Source organism: Aspergillus costaricaensis, assembly GCF_003184835.1.
Source record: "Aspergillus costaricaensis CBS 115574 unplaced genomic scaffold BO79scaffold_59, whole genome shotgun sequence".
Classification (NCBI taxonomy): Eukaryota; Fungi; Ascomycota; class Eurotiomycetes; order Eurotiales; family Aspergillaceae; genus Aspergillus; species Aspergillus costaricensis.
In genome coordinates this window covers 87,774-109,436 of record NW_020291859.1, presented here as the reverse complement: position 1 = coordinate 109,436, position 21,663 = coordinate 87,774, and the positions used below count along the sequence as shown (strand labels likewise).

Below are 21,663 nucleotides of genomic sequence, written 5' to 3'. Positions count from 1 at the left end.
GTAAGACTAATTCTCATATATCGACGTAAATATTTGTTCTACATTATTGAACTGGTCAGTATACTATACAATTCTTGATTGAAAGATGCCTATCAATATTTAGAAGATAGATATATATATATCAATGTGATAATTGAAATCAGCTATCATGAGTCTCTAGTCATTGACATAGTAGTTCAATATGACAAGGACATCTTTCAGATGGCATTACATTGCGCTGCCAATACTATCCTGAAGTACCCGTCCTCGTGTCAATTTAGTTTTAATGCTGCTGCTGCTGCTGACGATTATCTTACTTTGACTAGATCAGCTTTTTTTTACGACTTTTATAAGCACAACTTTTTTTTTTTTTTTCTTTCGTTTTCCAATCAGGCAACGGTATTTTATGTCGAATACATTTGATGCATGTCTAGTATGTCTAGTATTTCGTATACTCCTCGAAACATAGCCTTGGTAGATGTGGGAGTCGAATTACCACCACATCATCCGGCCATCTGGCATAATCAGGGTTTCGGCCCAAAGACTTCCCATAAATACTCAATCTGCTTCTGCAGACCCTCCTCCGCATAGTCACCCGTTACCACACCACGATGTGGCTGGCCCGGGGCCCAGAATAATCTCTTCGGCCCCGGCACGTTGTCGTAAATCTGCTTCTGCAGGTGGGCGGGCGAAATCTCGTCGAATTCGGGGGTTAGGAGCATTACCGCAGTGTTTGGACTGAGGAACCGCATAGTGGACACAGGGTCATACTGTACCAACTGGAAGTATGACTGAAGGGTCATATCGGGGCTGAAATTAGGCGCCACGCTATTGCGAGCGCGTTGCGACAGTTCATAGTCGTCCTTGGAGTAAGCAGGGCCGAAACCAACGGGGTTTTTGCCCTCCTCGTTGACTATAGGCACATAGTAGGGTGGGTTGCCTCTGACAATCGACTCCCGGTCCTTCATGGCATTCTTTAACATTTTCATGGAGGCTGGGGAGGGGTTGATATCTTGGACCATGGGGCACACGGAGAGGACGAGTTTGGCGCGCGGGTCGAGGGATGCAGCCCCTAGAGCGACGGCACCGCTCCAGGAGGCTCCCCAGAACGCGATCTTATTGGGATCGACCATGGGAAGACCTTTTAGGAATGTAAGTGCATCACTGTAGTCAGTGACGTTGCGGATAGAGTCTATATGGTTGCGTGGTTGACCGTCGCTATCACCGTAGTTACGGGGGTCATAAGCCAGTGCGGTGACGCCGTTGCGTTGGTACTGTAACGCGATGTCGCCGGCCAAAATCTCCTTGACGAGATGAAACTAGGTGAGTAGTCAGCATGTGGTGCTTTGATGGAGACTATGCGTTTCATAATCGATTGCCCAGCACGGTGGTAGGGGTTGAGACTTGATAGTATATAGATAAAATAGAAGGAGTAGAAGCGATACATACCCCTGGGGTGATGATGATGGCCGGCCCACGGGTTTCAGCTGGATAGAGATCTCCCCTCAAAGTAAGCCCATCGAGGGTCTTAAACTCTACCCTCTGCCTACTAGACATAGTAGCTGGGATGGTTCGGGATTCCCGGAAAGAAAGAGTTTTTGACAAAGTTTGGCCGCTAAAGATGCTTCAATGGAGATATTAGAAGAGCGAATTCAGCTATCAGATGAGAGGTTTTCCTGTATGATTGAGCGTTCAGCACGGGAAGCCGTCCTTTTATAACCAGGGCCACGTTGTAGGAGGATTAGGGCACGCCAGGGAGGGCGGCGACAACCTCTTCCGTGCGATATGCATGCGTTGGGTGACTAATCAGCTCGATACAGATTTCCCAAATCTTTGTGGCCGCATGGAATTGTGTGGGTTGAAGGATACGATTCAATTTGCTCCATCGGGGAAGCGGAAAATCATCTCACAGCTACAGCTGGCGCCACGGCGATGTTTTGCTTTCCTTTGTTTTGTGCTTACTTACCTCCGAAGGCGGCCGGCGGACATTCTTTGTGCCTTATTTGCAATAGTTTTGTTTTTTTGCTTCTTTTCTTCCTCTTTTCTTTCTTTCCTTTTTTTGATTTGCTTTTTATTTTCTCCTTTATTTCTGCAATAAAACTGCAGCCATCATCACACATTCTACCAGTGTGCCCTCTCGTGCTTACTTGCATTTGGAACCATTGGCAAGGCTGCAGGCCAGAACTCCTATCAGTTGTCGTTTTGTCCAATCGCCGACTTGGCATCGGATTACCGGCTGTAAGAGGGAACTTCAGTGACGAATGCTCACGGTGAATCCGTAGCTTGGATTCGGATCCGAAAAGATGCTCACCGGTTACTAACCAAGATTAAGTTTGATGAGAGCTTGAGAGCCCAAGACAAGCTACTTAGACTCATGTGCGCCAATCCGGGTGTTAAAGTACCAACAAATACTGATATCTAGTTTGCCTGAACACTATCAAGAAGCTCTTAGGCGATACAGCAACGTAAACGATGGCGGCCAGGCTGCTAGTAGGGGAAGCTGAAAACAATGCCGCACAGCCCCATCTGCTGCAATTCAATAGTCGATATGAGGGCAATGTCGTACCAGGATGGATCTGTGCATAAATCTGCATGCATTAGCTACCCTAATGCCGTGATGATCATGTCCGGCCTGGGCAACATCAACAGGCCAGAGCAGGTCAGACCTCCTCCACACAGCCTGAAAACTGGGATTACCGCTTTAGCACCCAACATGTGGAAACGTAGCATTCAAGAATCGCCTCGGTTGAATTAATTCGGAATATTATTACGGAGTTGAGAGAGTTAGTGATGAGATAGCAAAGGTAATTTGTCATAGAACCTCTGTGAGTGATGCCAAAGTATGCAGGGAAGTTACTACATTCAAGTAGCATCAAAGTATATATAAAAGTGGCTGTACACCTCCCGAACCTAACCCTCAACTTCGCAACCCGAACTGAATCCCGACTTCCCTTCCCAAAGTCATCTAATCTTGGACATTTGCGAACCCGACTTAAGACCAACTCAGACAAGCAAAGCAATGGCTGAACCAATCGCTATCGTCGGCATGGCTTGTCGCCTGCCTGGAGAGAACTTCTCGCCATCACAGTTCTGGGACTTTCTCAAACGCGGTGGCCTTGCTTCCAGTGAGGTCCCTGAGTCTCGGTTCACTATTGATACTCATTACGATGAGACGCGAAAGCCTCACTCCATGAGAACTCCTGGTGGCAAGTTCCTCGAAAAGGTCGACTTGCGTGACTTCGATGCCGGCTTCTTCAATATATCTCCGGGTGAGGCAACGGCCATGGACCCGCAGCAGCGCTTGCTGCTGGAAGTCGTTTATGAGTCACTGGAGAATTCCGGTATCTCTCTTAGTACTGTGAACGGGGCACAGGTGGGTTGCTTCGTTGGGTCATTCCTCTCCGGTACGTAACCCCTCCCGGAAAGAGGCCAACAATTGGCCTGGTGATATGCCACTGACAGCTGCGTGCGTGGTATCCAGACTATGACTACATACAAGCCCGAGACCCCGATAACCGGCCAAACTTTATCTTGACTGGCATCGGGCGTGCGATTTTGAGTAACCGTATTAGCCATGTCCTGAACCTCAAGGGACCCAGGTAAGGGCAAGACGAAGTTCAACTTTTACGTTTTCTAGAGGGAAGCCCTATCGAAGTGCAAAGCTGACCCATTATTCCATGGCAACAGTATGACAATTGACACTGGCTGTTCGGGGAGTTTGGTAGGCGTCGACGTGGCGTGTCGATATCTGAGTGCTGGGGATGTGGATTCTGCCATCGTTGCAGCATGTAATCTGTTCTTCAGGCATGTTTAGCCCGCCTCTATGAGTACCTTCTTCCAGCTGACGTTTAAAATAGCCCAGAACATACCACTGACCGTAAGTGGAGCCATAACTTCATGATATTCCCCATCCTCCACCTCCCATGCCCCGTCCTGACAGTTGACTGGCGGGATGCTAATGAATCTGGGTCGTCACAGCAAGTTCGACGGGTGCGATTTATACTGGGACTGGACAGTGCCACACGTTCGATGCGAAAGCCGACGGATATGCCAAGGCAGAGGGAGTGGGGTCGGTAGTACTGAAGCGCCTCAGCGATGCCATCCGTGACCGCGATCCCATCCGTGGCGTCATTCGGGGATGGGCTGTCAACAGTGATGGTCAGACCGCAGGTATTTCCACACCGGATGCCGTGGCGCAAGCCGAATGTATTCGTGCTGCTTATGCAAAGGCTGGCATCGAGGATCGTAGTCTAACACCGTACGTCGAGTTTCACGGCACGGGCACCAAGGTAAGTCAATATGCCATGCTTCTGACCCTTCGCGTACTGACAGGAATTGTGAACCCCATAGAGAGGCGATCTGACCGAAGTGGAAGGCATAAATCTGGCCTTTAATCCCGCAGAGAACAGAGATCAACCTCTTATGATTAGCTCCGTAGGCCCCCCTGAAAACCCCCCAAGGATGCCGGAATTATGCTAAGTTTTGGGGACCAGGTCAAAAGTAATATCGGACACGGTGAAGCAGTGGCCGGTATGAATGGTCTTCTCAAGGCCATCTTGAGTGTTGAGAATGGCATGATTCCTGGCAACCCGACATTTCTGGAGCCCAGCCCACTGAGTAAGACTAGAAAAGATACCAAAGATATTGTTACAGGAACCACATGGCTGACAATTAGCTCACAGTCGACTTGAAAAAATTGAATCTACATGTCAGCAACAGGGCCACCCCTTGGCCGCAGGATGCTCTGCGGCGTGCCAGTGTCAATTCGTTTGGCTACGGAGGTACCAACTGCCATATCGTACTAGACGGGGCCGATATGTGGATGGGACCTTCGGGTCCGTTTCATAAATCGTCGTACAGCTCAAATAAGGGAGGTCTCATGTTGGATGACGACAGTGATGACGAGGACGGAACCGAGTTCAAGCGACCCTTCCTGCTTGTGCAATCCGCTAGCGATGAATACTCCCTAAAGAATAACTGCACGGAGCTGGCCCGACACTTTTCTAAAATCAATGTCAAGGCTGAGCTACGGGACGTGGCTTATACGCTGTCGGAGCGACGGAGCCACCACATGCACCGGGCCTTTGCCATCACCGATCGGTTGCAAATCAGCGAGAATGACTTTGTGCATGGCAAAGTCGATGTGCAGTTGCCTCATATTTGCTTTGTCTTCACTGGACAAGGAAGCCAGTGGCCACAGATGGGCAAGGAAGTCCTTCAGACATTCCCTGTGGCCGCTGATACTATCAAGGAGCTGGATGCGGTCCTACAAACACTTCCGGAGGCCCCCTCATGGAAGCTCTTGGGTACGTCTTGCGCGCTGTTTCTTATTTCCCCATCCTAATACTGCCATCATTTAAGGAAAGCATTCAGTTGCCACTGACCGTAAGGAATACAGACGAACTCACCGAGTCACGAGACGGCAGCCATATCCGTCAACCGGAGCTATCACAACCATTGGTGACCGCTCTTCAGCTGGCGCTGGTTGACCTGTTCCGCAGCAGTGGGATAAGTCCCAAAGGGGTTGTGGGTCATTCTTCTGGAGAAATTGCGGCAGCCTACGCGGCCGGCTACGTATCCAAAGCCGACGCCATCAAGATTGCTTTCTACCGGGGTTATGCTGCCAAGGTGCACCCCATGGATTCGGTCGGAATGATGGCAGTAGGACTAGGCCCTGAAGCAGTGCAGCCATACATCGAGAAACACCAGGATCTGGTCCAGATTGCCTGCATCAACAGCCCTCAGAGCGTCACACTATCTGGGCGTACCGACGGGCTGGAGGCTGTGAAGGAGCCTCTTGTCGCAGATGGCCACTTTGCGCGCCTGCTGCAGGTGGACCTTGCGTATCACTCGCGCTTCATGACGGAGATCGGCGAGTCCTACCACTCCCTCCTGCTGTCAAATATCGCGTGCGGTGAAACTGGGACCGATACTACCACAATGTTCTCCTCAGTGACCGGATCACGCATGGAGGCCATCCCCGACGCGACTTACTGGAAGCGGAACATGGTGTCCCCAGTCCTCTTCTCAGGCGCCATCCAAGAGATGGTCAATGCCCACCGGGGTAGCAATTTCGTCGTTGAGATTGGCCCCAGCGCCACGCTAGCGGGGCCGATTAAGCAGATCACCGAGAGCGTGACCCAGGCTGGCATTAACGTCAGGTACGCCGGACTGCTCAGTCGGAAAGAGGGCCTGCTACCACTCTTCCGGACGGTGGGCAATCTGTACAACTCAGGCGTGTCCATTAAACTGGACTCGCTCAATCGGACGCGCGATGACGAGACTACGAAGCCGGCGGTGCTTGTGGATTTGCCCAACTACTCCTGGAACCACACCACCAAATATTGGTATGAGACCCGGCCCAGTCGCGACTGGCGTTTCCGCCGGTTCCAGCATCACGACTTATTGGGGAGCAAGATCCTTGGAACGGCGTGGCAGTCGCCGTCATGGTCCAAGATCCTGCACCTCCGTGAGCATCCTTGGTTGAAGGATCACAGAATTGGCGACGATATTGTGTTCCCGGCGGCCGGATATGTCTCTATGGCTATGGAGGCCCTGTACCAGGCCAAAGTGGCCACTGACGCAATCCAGACCCAAGACCGTAATGAGTTACAGTACCAAATCCGGGACCTACGTTTGACCAAGGCGATGGTATTAGATGAAAACTTACCCGCAGAGATCCAGCTGGTGCTGGAGTCGCATATTTCACCAAATGGCCCCTGGTCCCGTTTCAAGATCTCCACATTGAGGGACGATGTTGCGGACGTAAATTGCACCGGATTGATTCGCCTAGATCAGGGCGCGCCAGGTATGCCTCCCCTGCTTGCCTCGTCCCTGTTGGGAAATGCGAATAACTTGAAAATGCTAACATAATTAGCGGCTGTACCACCCCAAGACCTAACGATGAGGGGCGCCCAGACCCAAGGCGCCTTGTGGTACTCGAGCCTGACAAATGCGGGCCAGAACTACGGGCCAGCGTTCCAACGCATCAAAGGGGTGAAGTCTCTGCCAGGGGTTCAGCGAACAGTATCAGAGCTGCTCATCCGGGACGAGGAGCAGGAGAAGGGCCAGTCGTCTTATCCCTTACATCCCGCCCCCATGGACACGATCTTGCAGTGCATACTGACCGCTATCTGGCAAGGGGACCGCACGTTAATCCCGGGGCCTGCGGTCCCCGTGCAAGTCGACTCCTTTACTATCTTTCCTATGGCTGGGTCCTCACCTTACGCTACTTGTGTGGCCACTTCCGGCTACAAGGGTCATGGCCGACCTACAGATCCCCATAGTCTCAAAAGCCATGCATATCTGCACGATTCCCAGACAGGCGCGGTACTGGCGTCAATCGAAGGCATGGTTATTCAGTCGCTGGTTAGCTCTGGGATCAACCGGGTAGATACGTCTCCTGTAGCACCAGTGTGGCGCCCCGATGTGTCACTCTTGCAGGACCCAGCTCAAAGCCCCAGAGCCACCATGGAGATGCCGACAATGGAGGTGCAGGCCTTGATCGACCTCATCACCCACAAAACTCCCTTCATGAATGTGGTCGAGGTCAACCTCACCCAGGTATCGACCAGCCTCTGGCTTGGAGGCGCCGAGAGCAAACGGAACCGTAAGTTCCGTGATTATCGCTTCTTGCTGGGCCATAGTGGTGCGGCTGAAGAGGCTCGTGAGCAGCTGGCGGACCGAGGCGTGCGGGTCGGATACATTGACCCGGCCAGCTCCAAGCTGGGGACGGTCTCGGGTGAAATCGACCTGCTCATCATTCACTACGAATCAGATACCCAGCTCCAGACATTGCAGAATTTGGTCCCCGACGCCTTGAACCTTATTTCGCCCAACACCGGCACTATTTTACCAGTACAGAAACTGACTCCCCATGCCCTGATGAATGGTAATACTCCCACAAAGCCCTCAGAGGTCCTTGATCAGATCCTTCAAGCTGCCAGCTACACCGCAGTTCTGACTGCTGGGGATCCAGCTGGCGAGGCCATCCTGTGGCGAGGCTCCAATTTGGCCCTCATTCCAGAAAAGACACGCACAGTTGCTATTGCGCGGTTCCGAGGGGACGCTCTCCCGTTGGGGTCCTTGGCCAAGGCCCTTGGTAGGTACAACTATGACTTCCAGGAGCACTTCTATCCGTTTGCCGAAATCCCCACGGACGCCATAGTCCTGGTTGTTGATGAAGTCCAATCCTCACTGCTCGCTGAGGCAACGGACAAGATCTGGAACGGATTCAAGACACTTGTGGATAGACACTGCCGCATGGTCTGGGTGACCCGAGGTGCCCTGGTCCAGGTCAGCAATCCAACGAACGCGGTCAGCCATGGTCTGCTCCGTACTGCTCGTCTGGAGGACCCGTCTCAGGCCATTATCAACCTTGATATCGAAGGCGACCTAGGGTCTGCCGCAGGATGTGCAGCCATCGTGGAGATGCTCTTCCGCGTAGAGCATCTAGAGCGTGCCAAGGCCGCCGATTGTGACTTCGCCGAGCGCGGTGGACTGCTCCATGTTAGTCGGCTCGAAAATCAATCCGCCATTGAGGGCTTCCATGAGCCCCTGGGCGGCTCCCAGCCATTGACGGAGCTGAAGATGCACGAGTCCGATTCCATTATCCGTCTGCAGACTGGGACCGTCGGGTCTATTGAATCCCTGCGTTACGTTCAGCTCCCTTCCAATCTGTCAGAGCTATCAGAGGATAAGGTCGAGGTAGAGTTGTACGCCTCCGGTCTGAACTTCAAAGATATCGCCATCTCCATGGAACTGGTTGATGAGGATGAGCACATGCTCGGCAGTGAGGGCGCAGGCATTGTCCGCCGGGTTGGCCGCAATGTCTCGGGCCTCCGATGCGGCGATCGAGTCGCGGTGATCTCGCAGGGCTGCCTTGCCAACCGTATCCAGGCTTCTCCGTCCAACGTTATCCGCATCCCCGATAGTATGTCCATGGAGGTATGGAACCGAGTCTATTCCATGCGTTCGAGCTTCATATCGCTAATGATCCGCACAGGCAGCGGCTTCAGTTCCCGTCGCTTACTGCACGGCCGTCTTGTCACTCCTCCATCTGGCCAGTCTGAGGAAATCCCAGGTAATCTCCTTCCTTCCCATCAGACTGCTCCATTGTCTTTCTTTAAAACCTACTAACTATTTCTAGTCCGTTTTGATTCATTCCGCCACAGGTGGTGTTGGATTTGCGTGTATCAAATTGGCGAAGTATATTGGTGCCGAGGTAGGAGAGAACTATGCACTTCGTTTCTCCGCAAAAAACGCAAGCCTATGTCCGGTGACTGACCTGCTCCCGTGCTCCTGTAGATATTCGCGACTGCTGGATCGGACGAAAAGAGGAGCTATCTGCATGAGGCCCACGGCATTCCAAAAAGCCACATCTTCTCCTCTCGAGACTCGTCCTTTGCTTCAGGCATCATGAATGTCACAAACGGCAAGGGCGTCGATGTTGTGATCAACACTATGATGGGAGAGATGCTGGAGCATTCCTGGCGTATCTGCGCCCAGGATGGTGTCCTCGTCGAGCTTGGAAAAGCCGATATCCGGTCTAAGGGTTATTTGTCTCTCGAGCCTTTCGACCGCGGTTGTTCGTTCCGAGCCCTGGATCTGACCCTGGCCTTGGCTCAACCTGAGAGGGTTAGCAGGTATTATATGATCCCTTAAGCGAACGAGTTTACATTTTCTGACGGGTTCGACTCTAGCGTCCTACGAGAAGTCTTCCAGCTCATCGAGGCTGGTCATGTGCCCCCTGTCGAGGAGCGGTCGGTGTACACATATGACAAGGTCAAAGATGTCTTCGCGCAAATGCGGTCGTCCCGTCATTTGGGCAAGCTGATCCTGTGCAATGGTGAAGGCCAGGACTGTGTCGTACCCGTACAGACAGCCGTCCAGCAGCCAGCCATTCGAAAGAATGCCTCCTACCTGATTATTGGAGGCCTGCGCGGAGTCTGTGGTCGCTTTGCCATCTCCCTGGCGCGTTGGGGGGCCCGTAACTTGGTGGTCATGTCGCGCTCCGGTTTGGGCGATGAAAAGTCCCAAACCATCATCGAGGCTTGCCGTCGCTTGGGCTGTACTATCGAAGACATCCACGGCAACGTCCTGTCGCCGACCGATGTTGGTCGTGTCTTCGACACAGCTCGACTCCCCATCGCTGGTGTCATCCAAGGTGTCATGGTCTTGAACGTAAGTTTCTTTCCTGTGTTTCGTAACACACCCCTGACTTTGACCCGGGCTCTAATATCGATTAGGATAAGCCTTTGGAAACAATGACCCTGGAAGAGTTCCAGAGCACTTTGTCTGGTAAGCTCCACGGAACGTGGAACGTTCATCATGCCGCAGTTGAGCGCGGATTGTCCCTGGACTTTTTCAGCATGTTGTCCTCTATTCTCAGTGTTATGGGACATGTTGGGCAGGCCAACTACGTTGCTGGCAATATCTTTCTGGATGCCTTCGCCGAGTACCGCCAGAGCCTGGGCCTCCCGGCGCACAGTATCAACCTCAGTGCCGTCGAGGATATTGGGTATATCGCTGAAAACCAGGGTAACTGGCAACGCCATCTTCCACTGAACGACATTTCCTTGATCCGCGAGATGCACTTGGAATCCATCCTTCGAGACTCCATTCTCCAACAGATGGATCCAAGTCAGAAGCGCCCTGGAATCACCCAACTCGTTGTGGGGATGCGCGAACGAATCAACACAGACTCCCAATATGCCCGAGACAACCGATTCCTCCCTCTCATCGCGCAAGGAGACGAGGGGGGTCGCGCTGACGGCCCAGGGGGGGGCAGTGGTGAGTTGGCTAATTTCATCGATGTGGCTACCTCAGCTAGTGACCCGGCCGCTGTGGTCGGTCATGCGGTCAATCTCTTCAACATCCAGTTGACCAAGTTCTTGCATTTGGCCGAGCCCATGGAGCCCTCGAAGCCGCTGGGCGCCTACGGTTTGGACTCGCTGACTGCGATGGAATTTCGGAACTGGCTGCGTGATACTCTGGCTGTGGAAATGTCTACTCTTGACATCGCTAGTGCTGGGTCCCTTTACTCCTTGTCCGAACGCTTTGTGTCCAAGTTCCTGGCCGCGCGTAAGGAGTAAGGGACAAACCTCGCCGTAGTCGGCCTCGTTTCTCCAGCCCCTATCATGTATATTCGTCCCAATTGAGAAATCAGGGGGGTAGTTAGTACAGGACACAATGAAACCTCATTTACTTTCCCCCAGTCTTGATGATCTATCAAATCCTCTTTATAGCTATCTACACCCTCACGGCTTTCCCCCACAGCTTTCTGCCTATACTCCTCAACCTCCAATCTGGCTACTAACAACGAACGTTTCAGTAGGATCGGTCGTCGCATCCTGGAAGTCGGATATATCGAGAAGAAGAGAAAATACGAAAGCTTCAAGCAAGGAATGGATGAGAGCGGCTCACCGTGCAGCGCAACGACTCAATGGTGCTCGGGCTAAAGACTACATTCCCACATTTGGAGAAAACGGTGCAAGCTTTGTCTGGCCAATAGAAGTCAGAAAGAGTATCACAGATTACTCCAAACATCAGATACCATCAAGGTACCTGCAAGAAATACTGAACAGCACAACTTTCCAATAGCATTACAAATCAGGATGTCAGGAACCTGCTGCTGAGCACACGGAAGTAGCCAATGCCCTACTGAGTGAGTCAGGACTGTCGGCGTCGCAACAACGGTCGCAAACTAGATGAAATGTTTGGATACCATCGGTCATGTAGACTGTGTTATGATTACGCCGGATGAAGGGTCAAAAATCACATTAGGGACCGTAAATGGAGGATGGATGAGGGGCGGATTGTGTTAGGGAATGGAGGTGATGATTGGAGAGGAAGAGAAGGCGGGGATATGAAGTTCAAAGCTTAGATGAAAGATGAAGAGGAACTATGGAGGGAGGAGCCTGTGGTGATCACTTTGACAGATGGGTTACTCTCTAGACTATCTCGGCTTATCCTAAGCTTATTATCGTCTTTGACTGTGCTATACATCCTGGATCCCTCTAGCTGTCTGCAGACTGGCATTACTGTATTGCACGGGGGAGACCAGCTTGCTCCGATGGGGGTTGAAGAGCACATGGACGGGGTCGTGCTCCCCAGCAATGGCGCGACACACGGCACGTGCAATGGCGGGCGCTTGGGCAAAGCCGCCGGTGTTGTTCCCGCCCGTGATGAGGAGATGTCCACCCCCTGCAGTGACGATGTCCTCGAAAATACCCAACCCCGTACAAGTGAACGGTCGAATGCAGAATTTCCGTTCCCCCTCCGGCCACAGGGTCCCTCGCTCCTTTGCCAAGCGATATCCCGCCGGGAAGTACGTATGCGCCACTCGCTCGAGCTCGTCAAAAAGGGCCTGCAGTTCTGGAGTCTCTGTGGACGGGTGATCCAATCCAACATACCCGTATCCGCCCCCAAGAAGGAGCACCTCTTCCTTCGTCTGAGCATTTCCCGATACGGTCACATTGATGTCTTCGACCAGCGAGCCGCGGCGATGAATTTTAATGGAATTCCGGATCATCGGGTCCAGGTTTGGGAGCTGCAGCCACACGCCTAACACACCATGCACCAATCCCTCCGAGGCCGTGCCATCTAAGAGTCCATTTCTCGTCACCCCTGTGCTGATCACGAAATGATTCCCATGGAGAGGTCCCACCTGTGAACCCAGCAAAGCTATCTCCCCAGCAGCGTTACGGCGGATTCTCTGTACCGAGCAGTTCCAGGTGAACTCTCCACCGAGCTCCATGATTCGATCGATCAGCTTCCCCACGAACAAGTGGATGCCGAGGGTAAACCCTTGCACGGCAATCGCACCGGCAAGTTGTTTGGACCTGACAGCCGCAGCAAACCCGGGGTAATCCCTCACGAGCTCGGATTGGGAGATCTCATCCATGAGCGACCCTAGGCCTCGGTTTACCTCAGTAGCCGCATGAAGAGCGACGTCTTCGGCATATAAGCGCAGAATGTCGGCGTGGAGCGAGACACCATTGAAGAGCTCCGGGGTGCGGTCCATGTACTCCTCCCAGAGCTTTGCAGCTTCCCGGTTGATAAAGTAGATGTCTTCTTTCATCGATTGTGCCAACCAAGTCGGAGTCTGCTCAAAGGAATTGACCCAGGCGATCTCGGCCGCCGTGAAACTCGACGGGGCTTTCAGACTCCAGCCGCCGTTGAGACTGGTCTTGCGGAAGACATGGCGCATATGACGATAGATGGAGCTTCTTCTCTCGTTGTAGCTATCCGCTTCGGTGTACGTGAACATGCGGGCATTCAAGCCCCCGTGGGTAACCCCCAAACGAGACCAGTCCTTGCAGGTCCGGGGATCCGGGTTGGCGTCTATAATCCGCACTCGAAATCCACGGGTAGCGAGGAACTCTGCCGTGACAAGATTCATAATCCCCGCACCAATAAGTACGACCGTCTCGTCGGCATTGGGGTCGTTTTCGTTGTGGTGGAGTGCGCCGCGGGCCCAACCCTGAGCATAAAGCATCTCTCCTGCCTGGAGCGTCGACACCACCCAGGACGCATCTGATTGATTTTCTTGTTTGGGTACTGCGTGAATACCAGTCACGCGATTCTTGAGCAGCTTGTCGACCTCAGGTATGTGCTTGGCGTCGCTGACCAGCAGAGCTTTTGGGGAGTCCTGATCCCGACCCAGCCACTGATCCAGTAGCTCCTCGGTGACTTCACCCCCCTCGCATACCCAGATGTCTATCGCATCGAGACCGTTTATTTGCGCCGCGAGTCCGGAATGGTCTTGGCAGAACGAAACTTGAAAAGACTCATCGCCGAGCACAGACCGGAATTTTGGCACGTGGGCGCTGATCAGGAATTTCATGTTAGGCTAGACAGTGGATTTGCCAGTTTATCATTCTCGTTGCGGCTGCTCAAGTATTAGAGGAGGATCGTGCGTATCGACATGCAAGGCCTGCTCCAGCCTCTTGACCGGGATCTGCGCAGTGATGCTTACTCTCTAATTCTGCCGTGCTTAGTGAGGCGTACTAAGCAGTAAGCACACTATCTAAAGTCCGTCGATACTTTAGCTTTACCTTGTTATATTTCTATCTTTTCTAATACGGTATACAACAGAAGAAGTGCCTTCCCTGGGACTACTTCCGGGGGTGTTGGCTAGAGTTTACCCCGACAATGGCCATCGAGACAACCGTTGTTGACCTCGTCGACGCCTGGGCAACGTGCACACCAGAGGCAACTGCAGTGGAGTGGAACGGGCAAAGGCTCAGCTATGCCGGTTTACGAGATGCATCCCTGCACGTCAGTCAAGCCCTCCTTTCAGTCGGAGCTGGTACTGGCGACAAGATCCCGATCCTCTCACAGATGTCCTTGGAGCTTCTGCCTGCTATTTTGGGCGTCCTCAGGGTTGGTGCTTGCTATGTGCCCATTGACATGGCAGCCTGGAGCAATGCAAGAATCGACGGCACGCTCGAGGACATCTCGCCGCGGGTGGCCATTGCAACCAGCCAGCCAGACACCCAACGCGTACCAGTGACTGTCTTCTTCCAAGAACCATGGCTTCAATCGTCGTTTTATAACGTGAATGATACGTGCAGCCAGTTGGACGCCATCCGTCGGGGTCTTGATACGAATGCACTGGTGTATATCACTTTTACGTCTGGCACCACGGGAAAACCAAAGGGGGTGATGATCTATCATCAGGCTCTCTCCAAATTTGTGTCATTGACCGGCGGGGACTGTTTTAACACGGCTCCCGGGGAACGTGTGTTGCTGGCCTTTTCCATTTCGTTTGATGGTAAGCGGCATAAGTCCCTGCATGGGCCTACCCAGTGGTTTGGTAGCTGAAGATTAGCCAGCATGTGCGGCGACCATTTGGACAACAATCACCAGAGGTGGAGCCTTGGTTATGGCGCCTTGGTCAACATTCCCCGAATTGGCCACGACCTGCGATATTCTAATAATGACCCCGTCGATGCTTGCCACGTTGCATCCAGCTGGGCCTTTTGACAAGGTGCGCAGTCTCTATCTGGGTGCCGAGGCCCCCAACTTCGACATCGCGCGTCAATGGATTACCCCCACGCGAAAAGTGATCCATACTTACGGCCCCTCAGAGGCGACCATTGTTATCGCCTTTGGAAGAGTAACAGCAGACTCAGAGCCAGACCTAGGCGTGATTATCCCCGGAGTGCAGGTTGATCTTGTAGATGAGAACCTGAGGGAAAGCGGTGTTGGCGAGATCTTGATATCGGGTCCCTGTTTGGCCGCGGGATACCTAAACAACCCCGAGCTTACAGCTAAGAAGTTTATCAGCTGGAATGGAAAGCGCGCATACAGGACCGGTGACTTGGCTAGGAGGACGAAAACAGGACTATTGTGGATTGGTCGGATAGACCGCATGGTAAAGAATCGTGGATTCCTCATCAACCTGGAGACGGAGGTCGAAACTGGGATGCTCCGATTCAGCAACGTTCGGGCAGCGTCTGCTTTCATGTGGCGCAATAAACTAATGGGGTTCGTGCAACCGGCTACTGTCGACCTCGAGGGGCTACGTGAGTTTATGAGATACCACTTTGACCAGTTCGTGGTCCCGGATGAGTTCGTGACGCTAGACCAATTCCCTCTCACAGCGCATGGGAAGGTGGATCGGGCCGCGCTGAACGGTCAATTGGAAGATAGAATGGCGCAAGAGGACGCAGATTTGGACACCTTTGTATGTAGCTCGTCCTATGATGCGCTGCGGTGGGCGTTCGCCAAGTGCCTTCACGTTCCCTTCCAAAATCTCACCAGGGCATCGTCCTTCAGTCGACTTGGAGGTCACTCGCTGGCGGCTATACTCGTGTCCAAGGCTCTGATGCAGCAGGGTTATGCTACCAGCGTTCTCAAAATAATTCGCGAAGACACCATCGACCACCTGGAAACGAAGCTCACGAAGATCGACGCACAGCTCAAGCTAGTCGAGTGCAATGGTAGTGGTAATGGTATCGCACCATTGTCAGATGCAGCACCAGCTACCGACATGCACAGACTGATGTTGGCGCAGTCTGCGCAGAACCCCATGTCAAATGCTCTCGTCGTCAGTGGCAGGTTTGCAGGGACGCAGGATGCCGTTCCAACGCCCCGCGAACTGCAAGTCGCGTGGGCAACGACTCTCGCGGCGCACAGCGTGTTCAAGACGCGATACGACCTGCACACATGGACACTGCACGACTTGGACCACGTGAACCTGGATTGGCAGGAGGTTATCGTCGAAGCCGACGACTTCGACAACACCCTCCTGTCCATCGAGGAGCAGGTCTGGGCTCACCACCGGAATCTGCAGAGTGTCCGTCTAGACGTCCCATACTCCGACATGACCTGCGTCTACGCGCCGGGACCCAACAGCAGCTGCAAAGCCATCGGTTTCGTCTGGCGTCTACACCACGTCCTCATGGATATCTTCTCCTTCATCAATCTCACGTCCGACCTGGAGCAAGCCCTCACCAAAGGAGTAGTGACTCCGGGCCCCCGCATCGCCGACTACGCTCGGTTCATGGCAAAATACAAGGCGGACAATCTCGACGCTGCCACGGAATGCTGGAAGGGCATGATGGAGCCGCTGTGTAAACAGTCAATGTTCGACATCCAACCACCGCAAATACCCGCTCCTTTGAAAAGCGACGCCTGGCACAGGATGTCATATACGACCCGGGAAACCGTAGCCTCCATAGAAGCATCAGTGAACGGGTACAACATATCCAGCGCGACCTTGATCTTCGCTGCATGGGCCCTCGTCCTAGCAAACTACACCGGCCATCCTACTGCCTCATTCTTCCTCAGCCGCTCAGGCCGCATGGTCCCCTGGCCTGCAGCACCGTCTCTCGTCGCAGCCATGAACTGCCGCGTTCCGTTCACAACAACTCTGCCCGCCACCTCAACAGTGCAACAATGGCTGGGCGAGATGCACAGCACACTCCACCGGGTCGCGGAGCTAGAGAATCTCTGCCAGTCACTCGACCGCTCGATCTACCCGGAGCCGTATTTTAACACCGGCGTGCAGGCGTTCCTGTATATGCCGTCGGGGCCGCGCAGCTGGGAAGTACATCATCGGATGACAGCGCAGGCGGAGTCGGTTGGCATGGTTTGGAGGGTGCAGCCGGCGGAGACGGGGGCGGGGGAGATTCAAGGTGATCTGGAGATTGATACAAGGGTGGTGGATTTGGGGTGGGCTGAGGAGGTGGGTGCTTTTGCGGTGGGGATGTTGGAGAGGTTGGCGGGCGCTGAGGGGAGTATGAGGCTGGGACATTTGATGAGTGGCAGTAGTTAGCCAGTATGTGAGTTCATATTGATTTATTAAGTTCTATGTATTTCATCCCGTAACTGTCATTCGCTTTGAAGCCTTCACCCGGCAAATCTATTTGACGGATACGGATACAGATATTGTTGGCTACTGTGCACCTCTATTGCTGTGAAATGGCTTGACGTAGATGTACAAAGCAAGACTGCGCAAAACTGGCTTGACCCGAAACACGAGAACTCGAACGAAGCTACAGGAGCTAAGATACATGAGATACCCTTTGTCCCAAACACCCCGTCCCAGCGGGCAGACAAGGACACCATCCACCCTAGAGCAAGCTCTTCACCTTCTCCTCTCTCTTCCTCTCCTCCTCCACCTCCCTCCTCACCTCACCCATAGACTTGACCTGCTCCCCATCCTCCCCAAAATTCCCCTTATCCAGCCACCGCCCCACCACGACCTTATTACCCTTCCACTCGTCATCCAACATACTCAGCACATCCGAGTCCCGCGGCGTGCCCCACCGACTCACATTATCCTTGCGCATCGTCCCCTCAAATACATACCCCAAGCGCTCCGTATGCGCGCGGGGTTGGACATTCATCGCATGCGACTTGAGCCACACGCGCGCACACGTGAAGTCTTGGTGCTCGAAGAGATGCACCAATTGCAGGTAATGCGCTTCGGTGGAGGCATAGGTGCGCTGGAGTTCTGGCGCGAAGACGGAGTCGTCGAGTTGGATGGTGCGGCTGGGTGGGTGGGTTCTGTATCCTAGAATTCCCAAGACAGCGGTGTGGGAATCTGAGGCCGTTGTGGGCGTTAGGGTGGGAGGGAAGGGCGGGTTCAGGACGTGGGGATTTGCGCGCAGGGCGAGGATGGTTAGCGACGGGTTTTGGGAGAGTGTGCTGGCGATGTGGGTGGCGAGGTCGGATTCCGTTTGGATGTAGGGGAAGTTGGCGATGTAGTCAATTATCGGGTTGTTTTTGGGGAAGTTGAGGCCGCGGAAGAGCGAGGGGATGTGTTGCGGGGTGATGGGTTCAAGGGTTACGGCTAGGCCTTTGAGGGGGAAGGGGGAGAGGGAAGAGGCGGCTGGGTTGGAAAGGTGTTTAGTGCTTGATGGTAGAGGGGATGTGCTGTCTTACTTTGTAGGGCTGATGCTGGGTCTGGCATTGTGTGATGGGTGAGGAGGATGGATGGCAATGCTATCTTGGAGAGTTTGTGTCTGCTGGAGAATTGGGCCTCCTGTCTTGTATGGGTTGAGTAGAAAGGAATGCCCCGAACAGATCGGCACTCGTAAGCTAGTGGCATAGCTTACGGCTTATGGCTTGCAGATACACTAAATACAGTAAGACAACTTGGCTTATGCCATGGCGCTGGTCTGTATGGATCTAGTAAGCTCAACACTAAGCTCTCAACTAAGCAGAAGCAATAAGCCACTAGCGCTGTAATGGAGACTCGAGTGTCCGACATGGCAGTCTAGCCAGTAAAGATAGTTACAGTAGCAATATCCTCAATGTGCAGTATCCATATCGCCTGATTGAACACCACACCATCCCTCCCATCCTATCCCATCTTACACACCTGACCCTTACCCCACCGCCGGAATCCTGATTCAATCGACCAACCCTCACAATGTACGCCGACCGCATGCTCACCCAATGGCTGCAAGACCACAAGCCCCGCGCAACAAGCATGAAACACCAACCAGCCTTCTACCGCAACCTTGAACAAGCCATGGACCTCGCCCGCGCCGACCACAGCCTCTTCGTCGCCAAGCCCCGCTGGGACGACTCCGTCCTCGACTTCACCTCCAGCGACTTCCTCTCCTTCAACCGCACCGGCCGCATCCGTGAAGCATTCCAGGGCGAGCTAAGCCAGTACGAGGACTTCCGGCTCAGTGCCTCGGGTTCCCGCGTCCAGTACGGCAACTACGACTACCTCATCCAGACGGAGAAGGAGATTGCGGCGTTCCATGGCGCCGAGACAGCATATATCGCGCATTCCGGGTACATGGCCAATGCGGGGACTGTGGCGGCTGTGACGCTGCCTGGGGATGCGATTGTTTACGATGAGGCGGTCCATGCGAGTACGCATGAGGGGATGAAGGCTTCGCTGGCCCAGCACCGGTTGGCGTTTCGGCATAATGATCCGGATTCGCTAAGGGGGGTTCTTGGGGAGGTGAAGGGGTATCCGGGGTTTGCGGAGGGCCACTTTTCGATTCTCATTGCGGTTGAATCAGTGTATAGTATGGATGGGGATATTTGTCCGCTCGAGGAGATGTTGCAGATGGTCAAGGACCTGTTTCCGCTTGGGAATGCGCAGTTCATCATCGATGAGGCTCATAGTAATGGGGTGATGGGGCCGAGGGGGGCAGGGCTGGTTAATATGTTGGGGCTGGAGAAGGAGATTGCGATTCGCATCCATATGTGCAGTAAAGCGTTGGGGTCGACTGGAGGTCAGTGAGCCGCATGAGACGGGACTGGGCTAAGTTCAGTACAGGTGTGATCCTCTGCAACAAGACGATTCGAGATCGGCTGATCAGCAATGCCCGGTTTGCCATCTACAGCGGCGCACCGTCGTTCCCCATGGTGGCGTCCATGCGCGCTGGGTACCGCTTGCTGGAGAATAACGAGGCCGAAGAGGTATCTCCTCCCTTCCTGGATGAGACAATCTCTAGCTCACGAGCTCCAGCCAATACAGAAAGTCCAGAGCAGTGTCCGGCACTTTCTCGAAACCATCACCGCCCATCCGGTATGGGATGAAGCCGTGGACCAGGGGATCCTCAACATTCCCCTCGCCGAGGACTACGAGAGCATCGAGCACCTCACTCACATAGTGCCGGTACTGACTCGTCCAAAACACGAGCTGTACCTCTTCTTCCATCTGATGATCAACAATATCAACGCTTATAACATATCCTTCCCGGTAGTACCGAAAGGGAAAAGTCGGGTGCGCCTGGTCTTCCACGCCCATAATGATCTGGATCAAGCGGAGAAGTTGGCAAATACCATTTGCGAGTGGGCTCAGGAAATGTTGGTGATTGAGGACGGCCAGACAGACAATGTCTTGCCGAGTGCGGCACGCCGGGTGTATGCCATGAATACTTGAGACGTAGCTAGTCAAGAGGCTTTGTTTGCAAAACAGCGTCCCCAGTTGGACAGGAGTAAAATTGTATTCAGCATGGTAGGCCAATACCTACTGGTTGCCTCCGAGTTTGTTAGCATAAGACCTACCCTTACTATAACACAGTAAGCTAGATGACTGAAGGCAGCCATTCACCGTAAACCTGCTAGGTCTGGTCTTTCTGATACAGTGTCAATCCTTTCGATGACACACCTAGGCTGAGGGGGCACCGTGCAGGGCTAGGATTTTGTAGACATATATATTTCCGATTCCTATGCTTCACGAAACGCTCCATCCGGAGGTCAGAAAAAATGCGATCAACTTTGCGCATTGCCATACTCATGTGCGATGAGCTGGCCGGGAACCCCAAGAAGGAACACGGAAGCATCGGCAATTTCTACAGAAAGTTCCTGGAGGCCGGGGCGCAGAAGCTCGAGGAAAGTGGTCTCCACAAGAGACCCAATATTGAATATTTCTTCTATGACGTAGTAATCAAGCAAGAATACCCAAACATCCGGGAAATCGACGCGGTATTCATGACAGGTAGCCGTGAGTGACGCCGCCTTTATCTTGCCCACTTCCTGCTCAGAGACTACAGCTAATATATCTCTTCTTTCGTTAAGGCCATGATTCTTTCACATCAGGCTCGAATAATTGGATCTTGAAGCTCGTTGACTTTACCAAATCGCTGCTGCACGAGCAATCGCGGGTCCGAATCATGGCCGTCTGTTTCGGGCACCAGATTGTCGGACGCGCATATGGAGAAACAGCTGAACGGAATACTTTGGGCTGGGAAGTCTCTGTTACTTCTGTCACACTATCAGAGACGGGTAAGAGAGTCTTTGGCTGCGATTCCCTGGTATATTTGTTCACTCCGTGGCTGGCGTGTTGGACAGTGTTAACGAGGATCAAATGGCTGGCAGGCGCTTCATCAGATGCATCGCGACGTCGTCCGGCGGTATCCAGCGTCCGTCAAGAAGCTAGGCCATTCCGACCGGTGCGAGGTGCAGGGAATCTACGTCACGAACCGGGTCATGACTCTGCAGGGACATCCGGAGTACGATGCCACGATTGCCTGCGAGTTGCTGGAGCGGAGGCGCGGATCTGTGCTAGATGAAGCCACATACCGAGATGGGATAGATCGAGTTCATCATCCGCATGATGGGGTGCTTGTTGGGGCTGCCTTTTTGTGGTTTCTGATAAAAGAATAAAGGATGAAGCAGGAGTGTGGGTGTTGACATTTGCGTGGCGATGAAGCGGTGGTATTATGGTATTTGGGAGTTTCGGCTTACAGTCAACTATACCGC

At 53.3% G+C, this 21,663-nt stretch overlaps 7 protein-coding genes across 7 annotated transcripts; 4 read left to right on the top strand and 3 right to left on the bottom strand.

Annotated features, from left to right (window-relative positions):
• Nucleotides 1-503: 503 nt before the first annotated feature.
• On the bottom strand, nt 504-1,536 carry BO79DRAFT_222696 (alpha/beta hydrolase; the record flags this gene model as incomplete). Its single annotated transcript, XM_025683565.1, has 2 exons — nt 504-1,298; nt 1,429-1,536. The coding sequence occupies 2 exons, from the start codon at nt 1,534-1,536 to the stop codon at nt 504-506; spliced, it is 903 nt and encodes a 300-aa protein (XP_025534146.1).
• Nucleotides 1,537-2,998: 1,462 nt separating this feature from the next.
• On the top strand, nt 2,999-11,072 carry BO79DRAFT_278164 (putative polyketide synthase; the record flags this gene model as incomplete). The annotated part of the gene is made up of 15 exons (XM_025687871.1): nt 2,999-3,383; nt 3,461-3,578; nt 3,667-3,783; nt 3,837-3,856; nt 3,958-4,268; nt 4,330-4,413; nt 4,473-4,596; nt 4,662-5,285; nt 5,378-6,787; nt 6,875-8,925; nt 8,984-9,061; nt 9,128-9,202; nt 9,286-9,623; nt 9,681-10,161; nt 10,227-11,072. The coding sequence occupies 15 exons, from the start codon at nt 2,999-3,001 to the stop codon at nt 11,070-11,072; spliced, it is 7,062 nt and encodes a 2,353-aa protein (XP_025534145.1).
• Nucleotides 11,073-11,977: 905 nt separating this feature from the next.
• On the bottom strand, nt 11,978-13,825 carry BO79DRAFT_278163 (nucleotide-binding domain-containing protein; the record flags this gene model as incomplete). The annotated part of the gene is made up of 1 exon (XM_025687870.1): nt 11,978-13,825. One exon carries the CDS (start codon nt 13,823-13,825, stop codon nt 11,978-11,980), a length of 1,848 nt encoding a protein of 615 aa, XP_025534144.1.
• A 308-nt stretch (nt 13,826-14,133) lies between these two features.
• BO79DRAFT_291329 (acetyl-CoA synthetase-like protein) lies at nt 14,134-17,263 on the top strand (the record flags this gene model as incomplete). Its single annotated transcript, XM_025688982.1, has 2 exons — nt 14,134-14,755; nt 14,817-17,263. The coding sequence occupies 2 exons, from the start codon at nt 14,134-14,136 to the stop codon at nt 17,261-17,263; spliced, it is 3,069 nt and encodes a 1,022-aa protein (XP_025534143.1).
• A 298-nt stretch (nt 17,264-17,561) lies between these two features.
• Nucleotides 17,562-18,403, bottom strand: BO79DRAFT_278156 (GNAT family N-acetyltransferase; the record flags this gene model as incomplete). Its single annotated transcript, XM_025687869.1, has 2 exons — nt 17,562-18,322; nt 18,376-18,403. 2 exons carry the CDS (start codon nt 18,401-18,403, stop codon nt 17,562-17,564), a joined length of 789 nt encoding a protein of 262 aa, XP_025534142.1.
• Nucleotides 18,404-18,865: 462 nt separating this feature from the next.
• On the top strand, nt 18,866-20,341 carry BO79DRAFT_161236 (aminotransferase class I/II-fold pyridoxal phosphate-dependent enzyme; the record flags this gene model as incomplete). Its single annotated transcript, XM_025679012.1, has 3 exons — nt 18,866-19,688; nt 19,733-19,875; nt 19,925-20,341. The coding sequence occupies 3 exons, from the start codon at nt 18,866-18,868 to the stop codon at nt 20,339-20,341; spliced, it is 1,383 nt and encodes a 460-aa protein (XP_025534141.1).
• A 326-nt stretch (nt 20,342-20,667) lies between these two features.
• BO79DRAFT_161304 (type 1 glutamine amidotransferase) lies at nt 20,668-21,567 on the top strand (the record flags this gene model as incomplete). The annotated part of the gene is made up of 3 exons (XM_025679016.1): nt 20,668-20,905; nt 20,980-21,215; nt 21,280-21,567. The coding sequence occupies 3 exons, from the start codon at nt 20,668-20,670 to the stop codon at nt 21,565-21,567; spliced, it is 762 nt and encodes a 253-aa protein (XP_025534140.1).
• Nucleotides 21,568-21,663: the final 96 nt, after the last annotated feature.